Source organism: Dermacentor albipictus, chromosome 10, assembly GCF_038994185.2.
Source record: "Dermacentor albipictus isolate Rhodes 1998 colony chromosome 10, USDA_Dalb.pri_finalv2, whole genome shotgun sequence".
In the NCBI taxonomy this organism is placed as follows: domain Eukaryota; kingdom Metazoa; phylum Arthropoda; class Arachnida; order Ixodida; family Ixodidae; genus Dermacentor; species Dermacentor albipictus.
Window position 1 is genome coordinate 42,507,232 of NC_091830.1, and position 15,513 is coordinate 42,522,744.

Consider the following 15,513-nt stretch of genomic DNA (forward strand, 5'->3'; position numbering starts at 1 on the left):
GGGCAGTTACCAGTTACCTACTCCCTAGCCATGCTTTCCCTCCTCAACTCTTCGCCGAGAGATTGGGGTTCAAGTCCACCTCTGTCATAATAGGTCTATTCAATTCAGCCGAGGTTCCTACGCCTTGTGCACTCATCCATGGTGTGCTGCACTTAAACCCTTGATTCCCCAAGCTGCAGAGGCGCCCCCTGCACTCTTGTCCTCAATTGCACGAGGTGCGAGGTTAGTTGTCGCCACTGTGCAGTGCACCTCTGAACCTTGCTGCAACGAGGTGCAGCCACGCGAACCACCAACGGAACCGCCATTGCCGACGCATTGCAAACAATGGTAATGGCCATGTTTGTGGACATCGACGGCAGCCTGACGCAGTTAGTATTCCCCATCCTAGATGAACTTGGTGTGATCGTCTTTGAAGGAGATGCCTAGCTTTACACTACAACAGGTAAACTTGCCATTATTCTCTGTAAACGTAATAGCACAGTTTGTATGCATACGAAGTGGCGACATTTCTTCCCTTCTTTTTGCAGCTCAAAGAAGGGCGATGGTCCTTTGCATGCAGAGTGGTTTTGCCACCTATGCAGTGCAGGCAGAGCGGCCTGGGGCTGCACCTTCGCATTGGAGATGCCACACCGCCGACGCCATCGACTACTGAAGCTGCTGCGATGCACACGTCAGCCATGCCATCTTCGTAATGCGATTACGAAGAACCTCTGTGGAGTGGCCGAAGGATGGAGTTCCTCATTGAAAGTTACAAGGAGCTCTTTGGCTGCATCGGGAAAAAGGGGGGACTAATGCGAGGCTTAGAACTTGATTCGCTTGTATTTGCTTTGCATTTTGTATTGTTCTGCACGCAGGAAAACCAGCTGATGCTCCTTTTAACAGATGCGTTGAACGATGAGTTCGGGTGCTCCATCACTGTCCTTCAATTTACCAACAAGTGGATATTACTCAAGAGAGCGTACAAGAAAGTTCGCGGCAACAATAAGAAATCTGGCAGTGCTGCTGCCAAGTGCAGTTTTGAGGGGTAAGTTTGCAGTGCTGTTTTTATTTAATTCATGGTTTCGCATTCCAGTGCATAGTTCAGCTAACACTTAACGTCTGTGACATGATATGTGACATGATATGTGACATGATACACATGCACTTAAAGAACGTCTTATTCACAGCGTGTACATGAAATTAGAGACAAAACTGGCAGTTTCCTTAAATACTTCATACTGAAGCATTCAAAAATGCCTGAGCATGCAATGTTAACAAGTATCAGCTTCAGAGAATAGCTTATTCTAGTTCATCCCTGTCCATCACTCAATTCATAGAAAATTGTACCGCTGTCGTAAGCAGTAATGCTTTCTGCAAGCCATGTGCAATTTGCCTAAGTAATTTGTTTGACGCCAATGTTTCTCACTCCTGGTCCCTGTTTGCACTGGGATATGTATAAGTGCATAAAAAGCAATTAAAGAGCAGAAACTTCATTTCTCTGTTTTTGCGACAATATGCCAAGTCTTGCTTGTGAAAATGCACCAGTTTTAGAGGTGTACTAAACTTCTAGTGCCACTCACATCCAACTATTTAGAGAACTGCAGGACTTCATGGAAAAGCAGCACCATGTGAGCCCTGTTATAACATATGCACAGAAATGCAGAATGGTGCAGGGAGAAGTTAGCACGGTCATAAAGGTGGCAACTCATGTTTTGTGTTTCATCCTGCGTGCTGTCTACATGAACTCTGTGTTCTGTGCTACTCGGGAACAGCCGCTAGTACAGACCTATTTGTACTTGCAATTGCATAAGCTAGTTCAGCATGCCGTGTGGCCTTAGGTGGCACTATGGGGCATGCCTACACTGCGTTTGGCTAAATGTTGCAAGTCGAACATTTCCTATTTGAAATAAAATGGATATGGTCAGCACTGCTGCCAGTGCTTGATGGTATAGCCTTCTTAATGTGAGCTTACGGGCCATTTATTTATGACGGCAAAGCGGCAATGTCCACACTGAACATTCATTAACTGCCATCTCTTCAGCTATCACATGCTTGGCCCATGCCCTAACACTGCCTGAGTGTCTCGGTGCAATGAAGGCACAAGACACTGGTTTCATTGAGATACTTTAGTCTGCTGATTGTTCTGGTATCTGTCATGCACTATCCAGTTTTCATTTTTCATCATGTCAGTATTGAACAGTATGCTAGGCATGCTGCCAGGCAAGCCTCTCTCTTAAGAAGTGTAAAGTTCTACTAGCAAACAGTACATTTGCTGCAGGGAACTGCAGGCCCCAGAAGCGGCACCCAGCCAAACCAGGAGTGTGGAAAACATGCACGTGGAGTTGCCCAAACCCAAGAAGGACCCACCATTAGTGCAGTTGCTGCAAAAAACTTGATGAAATAGAAAGAAATAGGGCGACTCAGCACACAGAAATGGCCCTTCTGGAGGGCTTTGTCAGTGCATATAAAGCCAAGAAATAAACATCTTGTTTTCGTCAAATCTTTTTTTCTAACAGTTATACAACGCAGAGAGAAAACAATGTACAAGGCTGGGAACAGCGCAAAGCATGCAAAACATATAGTGTGCAAAATAAGCCAGAAAGCAAAGTTCGCATTCTTGAGAAAAGTGGAGACTGCAGCAGTAGATTATCAGCACTGTGTTTCACCAATATTCTTGCATCTAAACTCGCACATCTGCCTAATAGCTGCAGTGCTTGTAATGGCTCCATCGTTTTGATTTTCGACGTCCTCTCTAGGGAGGGACCTTGCAGTCACTTCGCATGTCAGTGTTACTGCTACACAGTATATGTAGCATGCATGCTCCAAGTACAATGAGACAACACTGGTCAATTGAGTCTGCATCTACAAGATAGTCTCCTGAAACGCTGTTTCAGAATGCCAAATGCATCCTCAGTTCGTTCGGCGATCGGCTCCGCGATAGCCGCAAGAGTCATGCGGCCCGCACTTAACTGCCTCCAGGACGTTCGTTAATAAAACGGAGGCAGCCTAACCCTTCCCCTTTTGCAATAATACCCCTCCCTTTACACCACAGCGCCCTTGGCGCATTCTAATGTGGAATAAACGTGGTTTCATGCACCCTGAATTGCCACACGTTGGCTGTGCTCAAACGTTGCCCTGTTATCCTTATACGGAAGCATCAGCCACGGGAGAAGCATAGGCTGCGTCACCCAGCAAGTAGTTAGCGCACTTGGTCTCTGCTACACCATAGATCGGCCTTTCTTTCAGCAAGCTCACGTCGTTTGCACATGCCAAGATAGCCAACGAAAATGTCAATGAAATGGCTGCTTCAATCAATTGAAGGGAATTGAAGAACAATTGAAGGGAATTCTTTTTCCTTTTATAGTAAGATGCAGGGGACCTTTTCTGGTGAGGAATTACAATGTGACAGCCATCAGCAGACCCTAGTTTTTCTTGGTCCTTCACTGTTGCTTCTGGCAAGAAAGCATGCTCTGATATTTGCCTGCTGTTGATCACTAAGCCAAGTAATCACTTCTTTGCTGATGTGATGAATAAGAAGTCCAGAACTATTTTAAGACAGAAACTGACGACCCAGATGCATCGAAGGTATTGGCAATTCTATACATACTGTTCTGAGCACTTAAATAACTCGAAGCAGTTAGGCATGTTTGGTCCATGGATATTTGTGGGCGACCTCCCCGAGCCATTGGGAAAGAAGCAGGTGACTTGAAACGCTCTGCAAGGGTCTGAAATGTGTCTGGATAGCCGAAAAAGGCACTTGAACTCGTGATGCAAATACCTGGCCACTACACCCTCGTAGTATCTTGGAATGTGATTGTGATCGCTCCGGATTAGTTTAGCACCGACCTGGTACAACACTGCATCGAGTACGTCTTCACACTCACATTCTGCGATTTCCATAACATGGAGGTCGTTAATTTCGTCGTGCCAGTCGGCAGGTTTGTGGATGCACAGGATAAATAAAATGGCCTCCTTGAACACCGTGTGCTGTCGTCTTGCCAGGCTTACCCACGCCGCTCTTGTAGACCAGCAGCAGACAACCAACCTGGACCGACACATTCTATTGACATCTTAGCGCTGGCGCTGCTGACAGGTTGCATCTTGCTACCGCACACAAGGTTCCATTAACTTCTGCATTGCATGTGGCACCATCTGCACCTTTTTGTTTTCAGTGCCGTGCACCTTTTCTGAATTGAACAAACCTAGTCGTGAAGTGCTTCTGGTGTTTCGGAGCCAGCGTGCGGTGTTGATCTTCGGGGAGAGTTATCTAAGCGTGCAGTGCAAGCATTCTGTCGCAACGCTGAGGTGTCCGGCATTCCGATTAATGAAGGCGAGCTGGTCATTTTTCCGGATTCGTAAATGTGAGCGGCCTGTACAGTGCAGCCACCTGCAAGCGCAGAGCTCAACCAGCCATACACAGCTAGTATTCCTGTAACCAAGTGTAAAACGTTTTAACCATTTATAAAGCATTCACAATTAGCAGAACACACAAGCAAGGACACACAGGCATTTGGTTTGCAGGTTTTATTATTTCTCTAAACTTTAATTCGATTGTTGAAGCAACAAATCAAGCAAATAAGTGCTGTTGCCTTGAATAATTCTCAGTCACATGAAACTGAGTGACGTCGCAGCGCGGCGAACTATGTAGGCGCTCTTGCGCGATCGACGTAGACTCTGGCTGAGAGTGTGGTACTCCCGAGGAGACAGGCACAGGTCATTTCGTTTGGAATTTCAGCTCTTTCCATGGCACATATCGACATAATACTTTAAAGGCACAATGGTTAGTACGGTTTGTCAGTTCGAAATTGCCAGACCCGGTGAGAGGCCCTTTAAAGGCATCTGCAACTGAACTTCATTTTGGCTAAATGACTTGAGTGCCCAACCTTAAGCACGCTGCCGGGCTGGTGTCTAATTGTCATTAACAGCTATTAAATATCAGTTATGGCAAACGATGTGTGCACCTGGTGGTATATTTGTGGTTTGTGGAAATGAACCATATTCTAGGCCATGGCCACCGAGATTTTAATTGCATCACGGGCATAGCCCTATCTCGAAAGTCATGCCAAGCAGTCCTCTGGTTCTCGAGCTTGGAGTGGTAATGGCGGCATTAATTTTTTTTTTTAATTTCGGTACTTGCATTTCAAAAGTAATATTTTGCCTGTAGACTGCTCTATATTAAGGCTACCTAAAACGACTTTTTACGTGGTTTTAAAGTTCATTGCCTTTGATGTTTAATGACAAATCGAAGCGCAGTAAAATCGTGTTCATGCGTTTTGAGTTGTCGATTAATTCACATTGATTTTATTACAAAAATTACTATAGGGACCTCTGGCACTGTGATCGGTGAGCTGCTTTGGGAATTGTGAGTAGAATATGCGTTTTCTAACTTCTGCGCTTTATGTTGCTTCAGACATTCTTGTGGTGCTATTTAATTATTATTCTTCATACATTTCTAAACTTTCAATCAGTCATAGCTTTCTGAATAAGCGTAGGCAATAACTCTGAACATGCATAATCATTGCAAGTTGCGTTTATTGCGCAGTATAATTTGTTAAGAATGATCATTTGCAAGTTTGCCAAGCTGTTTGAAACCGGAAGGACGAAGCTTATACAAAGCCACATACTATGCATAATTCATATTCTGGCGGAACAGCCAAGCAGCTCCTGTAGTTACTGAGCGGGTGTGTTCCAGTTCTGGCTAGCCTTGAAGGACAGTCTGCTAGCTTTGACTGATAGGAAGACAGCTTCTAGCCAAATAATGGAACGCATCTATAGAAGACGCCTCGGCATATCCTCGAGTCTACAAGAAAAAAACAACTACTCGGGAAACACTTATTGTAGATGTATTTGAACACTTTACATGTGCTGAACCATAAAAAAGACGTAGCTTGTGCTAAGCGTATAAGTGTGGCGACGTTTTCTGGCATGCAGGCTATACAGTGGCTAGAAGGGGGAGGTGAGAGCTACGGTGGCGGCGGAGTTAGTGCCCCTTCTAACCACCATAGCGGAGACCCGCAAGGTGGAGAGAAGTAATGAATAAAGGGAAAATCAGACGTCCACCCATTCGTAGGAATTGCTACGAAGGAAACTCATACGGGTTCCTCGAAAGAAAAGCCTCAAAGTTGAAGAAAAATTCGTCCTGGTCCGGGACTCGAACCCGGGACCACCGCCTTTCCGTGGCAGCCGCTCTACCATCTGAGCTAACCAGGCGGCTAGCAGATGGCAGGGCGAAGTCGAATTTGTCGACAACACGAAACAAAGGCAAGAGTTTGACGTAGTAGTTCTGCGGAAACCCGCAAGGTGGATTGCGGGTTTCCGCAGAACTACATTCCGTTCCGCAGAACGAATTTTTCTTCAACTTTGAGGCTTTTCTTTCGAGGAACCCGTATGGGTTTCCTTTGTAGCAATTCGTACGAATGGGTGGACGTCTGATTTTCCCTTAATTCACCATAGCGGAGTGTTGCAAGCAATCGTGGCAGCAGCGGCGGCGCTGCAGTCGCCAGCAAGATCGCTCCCCGGGCGCGAAGGCACGGCGGTTAGTGCCACAGGTTTCGAAGCGGGCGTTTTTGCTCGCAGTTAGCGGTCGCATATTTGACATAACTAGCGTGAAGCTAATGCATGCCGCACCTTGTTAGTAGAGGAAACAGTAAATGACTAGCAGCTATCCTCTGATGAGTGGTCAAGTGTTAAAGATGCATTCACTTTTGGGCCCGTCACGGCCGGCACACAGATTTTTCGCTGGTCTTGGTCGCACGCGTTCTACGTGCCTTCCCGAATCGTCGGGAGTGAAAAAAAAAAATATTTCAGCTAATGCGAAGAATATTATGCTAGTGGTGTGGGTGAAGGAAGCTGCACCGATAGGCTCGCAGTGTAGGGTTCCTTAGGTCATATAATACTGCGACGCACTGCATCCAGTTCGGCAGATTGGTTAATAGCAATATATGATACTTTAGAAATCATTCCACATAGGAGTTAGGTAAACAAACTTATTTTAGTCGCCAATGTGATTAACAAGGATGGTACACACACACACACACACACACACGCACACACACACACACACACACACACACACACACACACACACATATATATATATATATATATATATATATATATATATATATATATATATATATATATATATATATATATAAACCTAAATTTTGGCTCTGACGAAGGCCGGGCCCACGGCCGAAACGCCAAATATATAGAAAGAAGCGTGGTGTTGACACCCAAGTAAAAAGAAGTGTCCTTATTTGAAGTTTCGGCCGTGGGCCCAGCCTTCGTCGGAGCCAAAATTTGGGTTACACGCCGCAGTTTCAGATATCGCATTTTCTCTCTTTCCTTGTCTTGCCTTGTTCTCCGCTTGGACAAGAAAATGAAATCGTGTTAGTGTGAGAAACTTTATCACATTATTGGTGACTATCTCGCTGTGTCCGCAGCAGCCGACCAAGTTTAACTTGTTCCCTGCCAAAGAGGACACTTCAAAGCGCGCTCTCACTTGTTGCCGTTGCTTTTCGGCGATACTGGAGAGCTTAATCTCCAGGCTTGAAGCTGATATCGAAGCGTTGATTTCCTTCATGCTCTCGAGCTCGGTACTATGCAAGCTATTTACTTTGGTCTTCTCTCGGCGTAACTGTATATTGCGCTTCACAAGCTTTCTAGCGGCACTGGCATTTGGCCTCGTAACTTTTTTTTCTTTTTCGATAGGAGGCTTGATTTAACAACATCTTGCGCAGATACTTGCATTGCACATACGGTTTGTGATATTGTGATACGCGGAAGCATATTATGCTGTGAAACTTGTTGCCATACTCGCGCCATTTTGTTCTCCCGGAGGTCGAAGAAAGAAAGCTTTTTCCGAAGCCTGAACACGCGCTTATTTCGTTTACCTCGTGGAGTATACTCTCGACGTCTTTAACATAATGCACTTCAATTTTTTTATGCACACTCTTTGCACGAACACGGAGCAATGGTATCAAGAAACTTCCGCAGAACACAAAACTAATTTTCTAAGAGGCACACTGTTCCCATCTCTGGCAAGCACATGAAACGCTATTGTTTAGGGCGCTTCCGCGACAAGGCAACGTGACCAAAACAAGGATGGCTACTTCTCACCATTGAGAAAGTCCAGTTCTCCCACGCTACACGTGTGAGCATCTGATGGGCTGTTCACATCAATGTCGCCGTTGGTGACGCTTATCGATGAAGAGGCCTCGGGCGAAGAGTTGTCGCTGTCTTTTCTTTTGCCAAGCACGTCTCCATTTGATGTCCTTAATCTTTGCTTCGCAGGCAATTTCTTTGAGAGGTAGGCTGGCGTGTTTGGAAAAAAATTGTCGGTATACCGCGCCTTTAGCCAGGCAAGGACGGCCGCGAGGTATCTCCACAAGCTCTTCATTCACCACGTGGCTGTAGGTACAGATTACAAACTGGGTTGCGAAGTAGAGCTGTGCACGGGCTCGGAGCCCGAACTCGACCCGGCCCGGCCCGCGGGCCGGGCTCGGGCCATTTGGAGATTCTCTTACGCGGGCTTCGGCCGTGCCCGGGCCAGGCTGCCACGCCGGGCCCGGGCCAAGGAAGCCACGTACCCGAAACTTGCTCTTCTTGCTAAGAGGATATTAGCCATTCCGGCCACCACTTCAAGCAGTGAACGAAACTTCAGCGCTGCCGGATTCATAATGCAGGAGCGCCGCGCTTGCCTTAACCCTTCATCAACGGACAACTTGTTGTTTTTGCACAATAGCTTAGAATAACAATTCTGTGCGCGCGCTGCATCTGTACATATTCACGATTTTGTCATATGGAATGCAAGAGTTCAACATAAGGTGATTTAAATAAACTGATTTTTCCTGATATTGTTTCTTTTTGTGTCGGCGTCGCCTTATTGCAGGTCGGGCCTTAACCAGGCCTAAGGCCGAGCCGGGCCGGGCCGGGCGAACTCGGAATTCTTTAGCGTCGGGCCGGACCGGGCCGCCTTTGGTAATGTAGGGACCGGGCCGAGCGCGAGCTCAGAATTGCGGCCCGTGCACAGCTCTAGTGCGAAGTGAAGCTCGCAGATCTTCGAAGTCCTGTCTAAGGCCTTGTCTGCAAGGGGCACGGCCTGCCGCCACGCTTTAAGTGCCTCATCGTCGTCAGGCACCGAGCAAAGGAATCGTTTTTTTTTTCTGCTGTTCTAGTAGAAACGTAGCCAGATGTGCAGCCTGGCGCAAAACAGTGCGTCAGTCGTTTTATGCGACTTGCCATTGCATCTTGCGGCATAGAAACGTGTAAAGATATTGTCACCACAAGGAGGCGCAACTGCACTACGTGAATGTGAACAGGAAAGAGTTCAAAAATAACCGAACAGAACCATGCAAGTTGAGCGCACTCGCTAGCTCAGGCAGCAGCCAATGTACAGCGGGGGCATAGCCTCCCATATTTAGCCTCCTAGAATAGCCTCCTAAAAGCATAGCCTCCTAAAAAATATAGGAGGCTATAGGGGGGGCAACTTAGCATCGACGCGCGCGCCACCACTCTGCATCATGAATCGCTGCAACACTTACGTGCTGCTCTCTCCGACGGCTGCGTTGCTCCCACCTCCCCCTTCTAGCCACCGTACAGGCGATTTTACCGCTGAGCTTCCAAGCATTCTGCTCAGCCGCCATCTTGTTTTGATGAAAAAGTAACCTGCATCATTCTTGACTTTGCTGCCATCTTCGCGGTAAACTGTCATTGTCGGCATGGTCAGAATTTAACAAGATTTCATATGGCATCCATCTGTTTTAATTATTAAATTATGGGGTTTTCGTGCCAAAAACACTTTCTGATTATGAGGCACGCCGTAGTGGAGGACCCCTGAAATTTCGACCACCTGGGGTTCTTTAACGTGTTCCTAAATCTAAGTACACGGGTGTTTTCACATTTCGCCCCCATCGAAATACGGCCGCCATGGCCGGGATTTGATCCCGCGACGTCTGTTTTAATTTCTCTCTTGTTCAGCCGTCTACATCAAATATACTGGAACATGTCGATGAGCTACAGAGTTCTGTCTAGCTATCTTTCTTTGTAGAAAACGTGTAACGCGTGGGAAGCACAGAGACAAAAGACAGAAAATACGGCACCAAAGAGCTATTTTGCATTTGTTTCCGCTGTGCTGCACCTTCAAAATGAGTTTTAAGCCTCGCCACTGCGCCGGGGTAATCCATCTGGACTACACATCCGAATGTTCCGTGGTGTTCGCGTATTCGTTCTTCGGAAGCGTGAAGCGCACCCTGACTTTGTCGCCGTCCAGGGGCTCCCCGATGTACACGGTGTAAGCGCTCACGGATACCGTGCACGGCACTCCCGGGCTGAAGTGCGGGAACCTGAGCTCGGTCTTGTCCGCGTTGAGTGCGACTACCGTGCTGTTGGCCCTGACGCGGCCGTTGACGCAGGTGACGCTTACTTCGTAGCCTGACCGGGGCCCGTTCCACGATTCTGGCGGTAGCCAGGTCACGTAGTGCTCCCCTTGGCGTTCCACCACAGACACGTTCCTGGGCTTGCTCGGAGCTGGAAGTACAGAGAGGGGTGGGGGGTTTCAAAATGAATTGCCGGAATCTCGTTTATTTTAATGTAACAGCTCTGCCAGCTGTCCCAACTAACAACATAGTATACTAAAGAAAGAAAAAGGCAAGACTTCCTTGCGGATGCAATAAGGTGTATATGGATGGTTTATTCATTGAAGCTGTCACCCTCGCCATCTTTGCCATTGTGATCTTTTCGACAACTGCAACAGCACAATGCAAGTTGGGTTAGGTTAGATGAAATAGATGCGTCTAAGTTATGCATGAAGGTGGTGGTGTAGTTACCGCCACCGTATTTGTTACTACCGTTATTGTTACCACTGCTACTAACATCCCATTATGGGACCTCAGTGCTTGGAAAGGGGTGTTTCTCCCGAACTCCAGGGCGTCCTCACCGAATAGGCAAAGCCTTAATAATAGGTGCTTTGGAATTCCGCAAGGGAAATTGATGTCGTGGGAGCGGCCCAGAACCTCTTGTCCAGGGTTATCTGCCCGCAGGGCTTGACGTCATTTCCATGGTGTGGGCTCCCTGGACAATTCGTCACAAAAGCAAGCATAGTGTAGGGCTGAGGGCTGCTTGTGCCCAATTGTATAACCGGTGGGTAACAGATGGCAGTGGGGTTTTAAGCCCATGACCTCCCGCAGCCGAGGCGGACACTCGGGTACGAGGCTGCGGCCACTTGGTCGTTTTTGCAGCCAGACGTATACTCCGCGCTTCCAGACGCACTCTTCCGCGCTGGAGCCGCGCATGCGCTGTTGAGCGTGACCGCTAGGCAACCGCGTCGGTGGCGTCGTGAGTGTGCCTAGAGGCATGCATGCTTTTATTTGCCATTGCAGTAAAATGTTGGTACATCGGCGTATATGGTTCTGCTTTGTTTATAAAGTTCCATCTTAGAGCTGGGATAGAGCACTGCAGAAGCCCGGGCCTGCTCAGAAGCCCTAGATTCAACGAGTCTGGGCCGGGCCAGTTCCTATAGTCGTGGTCCGGACTTCAAACTGCAGGCTTGGGCTAGGTCAGGGCCGAAAAATTCAGTCCGTGGAGTGCTCTATGCTGGGACGCCTGGTACAAGTGGATTTTAGCACAAATATGTGTCCGCTCCATATAGTTGTCATAGAAAAGGAGCGCGAAAAAAAAGAAAACGTGTCTTTTTCGAAATGGAGGCACACGCTATTGATTGAGGTGCGAAGTGCTTGGCATTGACCAGTATATAAATGGGTGGCGAAGTGGTTGAAAATCTAAGAGGTTTCCACATCTAAGGGGTCAGCAACTATAAGTCAGCAAAAAGTATTAAAACGTTGATCTATATGCATGCAAAAAATTTGGGACACTTAGATTGAGCGCCAGGGTGGTTTGGGAAGCAAGTGGTTGGCAGAGGCAATAGGCGCAGATTTGATGTTGGCGTTCCGCATGGCTCATCAATGTGGCAAGAGAACAGCACCTCAATACAAATACATGTATGCTCGCGCTCATATCGCGCTTAGTGGAGAGCCATTACGGTTAGTGTCGCAATGGTGCGAGAGTGCGAGGTAATGTCCGGAAAAGTATAAGAAGGAAGGTGCTATGCACACAAATATGTCGGGATGGCACTGCTGAGAAAGTCAATACATCTGAGTGCAGAAAATGGATCGCTGGGGAAGAGAGCTAGGAAGGCTGCTGCACACAGAGCTCGAGAGTGATTGGCGCCATCTCTCAATAGATACACATTTCAATATTATTTCCAGTAGGATCGAAACATGGACAAAAACAGGGGTGTCTTGTTCTCTGCACGCAATTTTTTTTTCATATTAGAAAAAGCTTGTGAGCCCGGACACGTGCAAAGGACATGCGGATCGATATTTGGTTTAGCCACTTCGTAAGCACGAAAATGCGTATTCTGTAAAATTGTCTACATTGTGTGATATCTAGGCCGTCCGTTAACTGGGCTTGGGAACCAACAACTGTCGTTCAAGGAACATGTCCCGAATAAGTACTCGGCTCCTGGAGCTACGGTAAATGCTCGACACCTGGATGTGTCCTGGACCGCGTGCACTCAGGCACGCGGTCCGGATGGATGAGAAGTCCGGATGAAATGTGAACGTACTGGACAACTACAACCATTAGGTCACGGTCAAGTGAAGTGGCTATACTTACTGCTCGATGCAAAGCTGTAGGCTTTTCATTAAGTTTTCTCCTCACGCATTGCGGCAAATCTTTTGAATTAGTATAAAAAGATTATCTTAGTCTATTCCTGAAGCACTTCACGCGCAACCAGAAGCACTCAGAACTGCCCGAAAACTGCCCTTTCATAGATCCTTGCAGCTCTCGGGAGGGCACCTTTCAAGCAGTTCTGAGTGTTCCTAATTAGTTCACAGGAAAGCACTTGAATTTGTACTTAGAAAACACGGGAATTTGTGTGGAACTCGGTATATTTCTACTTACGTTCTGGTAACGTTTTGAAGACTTGACTGGCGCTGTCACCCGCTATGGCCACTCCGCTTCCCATTACACCCGGAGTCACAGTAATGGTGTAATTCCTCCGCGGCTTCAGGTCAAGCAGGTCGATGACGACGTCGCTCGCGGACACGTTCCGTACGACCACATCACGTTCCATGGAATCAGTACCGGTAGTCTGTTTCTCGTTTGTAGTGTCATATTGTCTAAAAGACTGTTCTGGAGAAACGGCCTCATCTTCTTCGTATTCGGGGTGCATGGTGACAACTACACCGTAAAAGCCGCCGTCGACTCCGTCAAGTTCAGTCACCTTGGGCCACGAGGCGTGGGCCGAGGTTCCGGTCACATCCGCCACGGTCACCTCTTCGACGCCGGGTATCCGAGGCGTCCAGCTTCGACCTCTTGCCAGGCTAGCGTCACCCTCAAAGACGCCGCTTGGCGTCTTGATAACTGGTTGTACCGTCGCGAACAAAGCCGCGAACGTTTTCACTCCAGAGAAGATGACGGACGAGCGTCCGCCGAGTACTGTCTCACTGCGACAGTTGTCACCGACGACTTCGGAACCGATACACAGGATCACGTGGTACTCAAGCTGAACGGGTGCCCGCGATGTAGTGGCCTTTACTTTCCACGTCACAGATACATCGCATAGAGAAGGCGTGCAGTTTTCGTTTGTTAAAGCGACGCCAGACACACGTACGAGACCTTCGGGATAGGTTGTAGCGGTCGCGATCGCCGATTGGTGGCGCCACGTAACATTCCTCCTTTCGCAGACGGCCGCCACCTGGACTGCGTAAGTGGTGTGTGGCTCTAGTCCGTCGATGGTGATTTCGTTATTGTGAGTAAATATAGTAAATTTATTTTCCTTAGGTTTGCTGACTTCGTGGGAACTGGGCACCCACCAGGTAATTTCGTACAATTTCACGTTGTTGTCTTCAGACTTGGTGTTCCAGGAAACTCGGAGTTCTGTAGAGCTGGCTGCTGCCACCTTTAGGCTGAGGAAGCCTTGTACAGGTTCTGAAAAGTGGAATGATGTCTGAATGTAGCCGATAGCTCCCGCTTTCATGAGCGCGAACTTAGACAGTTTACGAGATTATACACTTCATGCAGAATGATTTGCCTTATTATAGAGATGTCCCTTAGGCTATATAGACTCTATAGACAAAAATTCAGTGGCATTGCACTGCTAAGCACGAGATCATGGGTTCAATACCCGGTAGTGGCGGCCACCTTTAGATGGGGTGGCGCGCAAAAATGCCCATGTACTGTGCATTGTGTGCACGTTAGAAAGCCCCCAGGTGGTGAACATTATTCCTGAGTCCACTACGTCACGCCTTATAATCGTGGTTGTAGCACGTGAAAGCCCAGACTTTTTTTTCGGATAGGAGTTGAAGGCAAGACTCTCCTTTAATCTATAGTTCTCCGGAGTTATCCGAATGGGATTTGCAAAAAAATTATGCGCACATTATACGACAAAAGCTGCGCGTAACGTCATAAATCCGCAGGCTAACGAAGACAACGTGTAAACACACAAAAACATCTAAAGATATTTTACTGACATTAACAAAGCTTTCGTGTAGACTTTCTAACAATATGCACTTTATGACGGAATTGGAAACGTGTGTTCACAAAGCTTATTATGGATATTGAAATTGTTCTAGCGAGTTTATCGTTAAGGTAATATGCCTATGTATATTATTCATAAACAGTCGCACAGCAAAAAAAAAAAAAGTGGGCCTCACAGTCCGCGCGAACTCCTTGTTCATTTTATCCTCGCCCGGCGATGCCCACCGCAACGTTGTTACCCTCAGCCCCTTCACCTTGGCAATATCTGTTAACTGTGTCGTAAGTGCCATAACTATTATACAGCACTATAGAACTGAAAATTCATCTGGAAGGACATAAATATTTTGATATCTGCAAGTTAACAACCGTCGACCCAGCAGGCTGCCTACAAATCAGCACGGAATTTTTAGAAAATGTTGTATGCCTACGGCTGGCGTCATGTTGGGAAGTCCTGCCAAATTGTTTTCAATTCTTTACTTATTTCTCGAATGAACTAATGCATTTTTTCTGTTCCTGTCGCTTCATATGGTTGAGAGAAAGTCAAACGTGTTACATATCAGCAAACTTTATGATGGAAACAGTAGGCTTTAATATTTCTCGGCTATATAGCATAATTTTGTGTGTTCATAAAATGAATCGCACTTTCAGGGAGCGTCCCTTAGTGTTATGAATTCTGTGCATTGCTCTTTGTTTCAAAGATGAAGCCACTTGGCAGCATTATCGTCATGCCATTGGTCAGTATTTGTGCGTTGTAAAGCTTAGACAGTAATAGTAACGAGTGTTTATACGTGAAAACAGTAAAATAACATAGAGTTGAAGCTCGCGCTGTGGACGTTCTTTTGCAAACGCATATGCGTTGCGCCCAAGAAGTGCAAATGAGCGATTTATTTGCATACACTTGGAAATGTTGGCAACTATTTTCTGGCTTTTCGTCGGCTTCTCCAGAAACAGTAAATTGTACAGCGATAAAAGGAAGATAGCATAAAGCGATAT

At 47.0% G+C, this 15,513-nt stretch overlaps 1 protein-coding gene across 1 annotated transcript; it reads right to left on the minus strand.

Annotated features, from left to right (window-relative positions):
• Positions 1 to 10,074: 10,074 nt before the first annotated feature.
• On the minus strand, positions 10,075 to 14,020 carry LOC135907370 (uncharacterized). Its single transcript, XM_065439057.1, has 2 exons — positions 12,943 to 14,020; positions 10,075 to 10,509 (listed from the first exon to the last, which is right to left on the minus strand). Exons 1-2 carry the CDS (start codon positions 14,018 to 14,020, stop codon positions 10,172 to 10,174), a joined length of 1,416 nt encoding a protein of 471 aa, XP_065295129.1. The 3' UTR covers positions 10,075 to 10,171.
• Between the last annotated feature and the right edge of the window lie 1,493 nt (positions 14,021 to 15,513).

What these genes read in the sequence shown, in the direction of transcription:
- LOC135907370 (XM_065439057.1), bottom strand. Translation starts at nt 14,020, where the DNA reads ATGAAAGCGGGAGCTATCGGCTACATTCAGACATCATTCCACTTTTCA. An exon ending in CTTCAAAACGTTACCAGAAC is followed by an intron (nt 10,510 to 12,942) that starts GTAAGTAGAAAT and finishes CTGTACTTCCAG; the next exon opens with CTCCGAGCAAGCCCAGGAAC.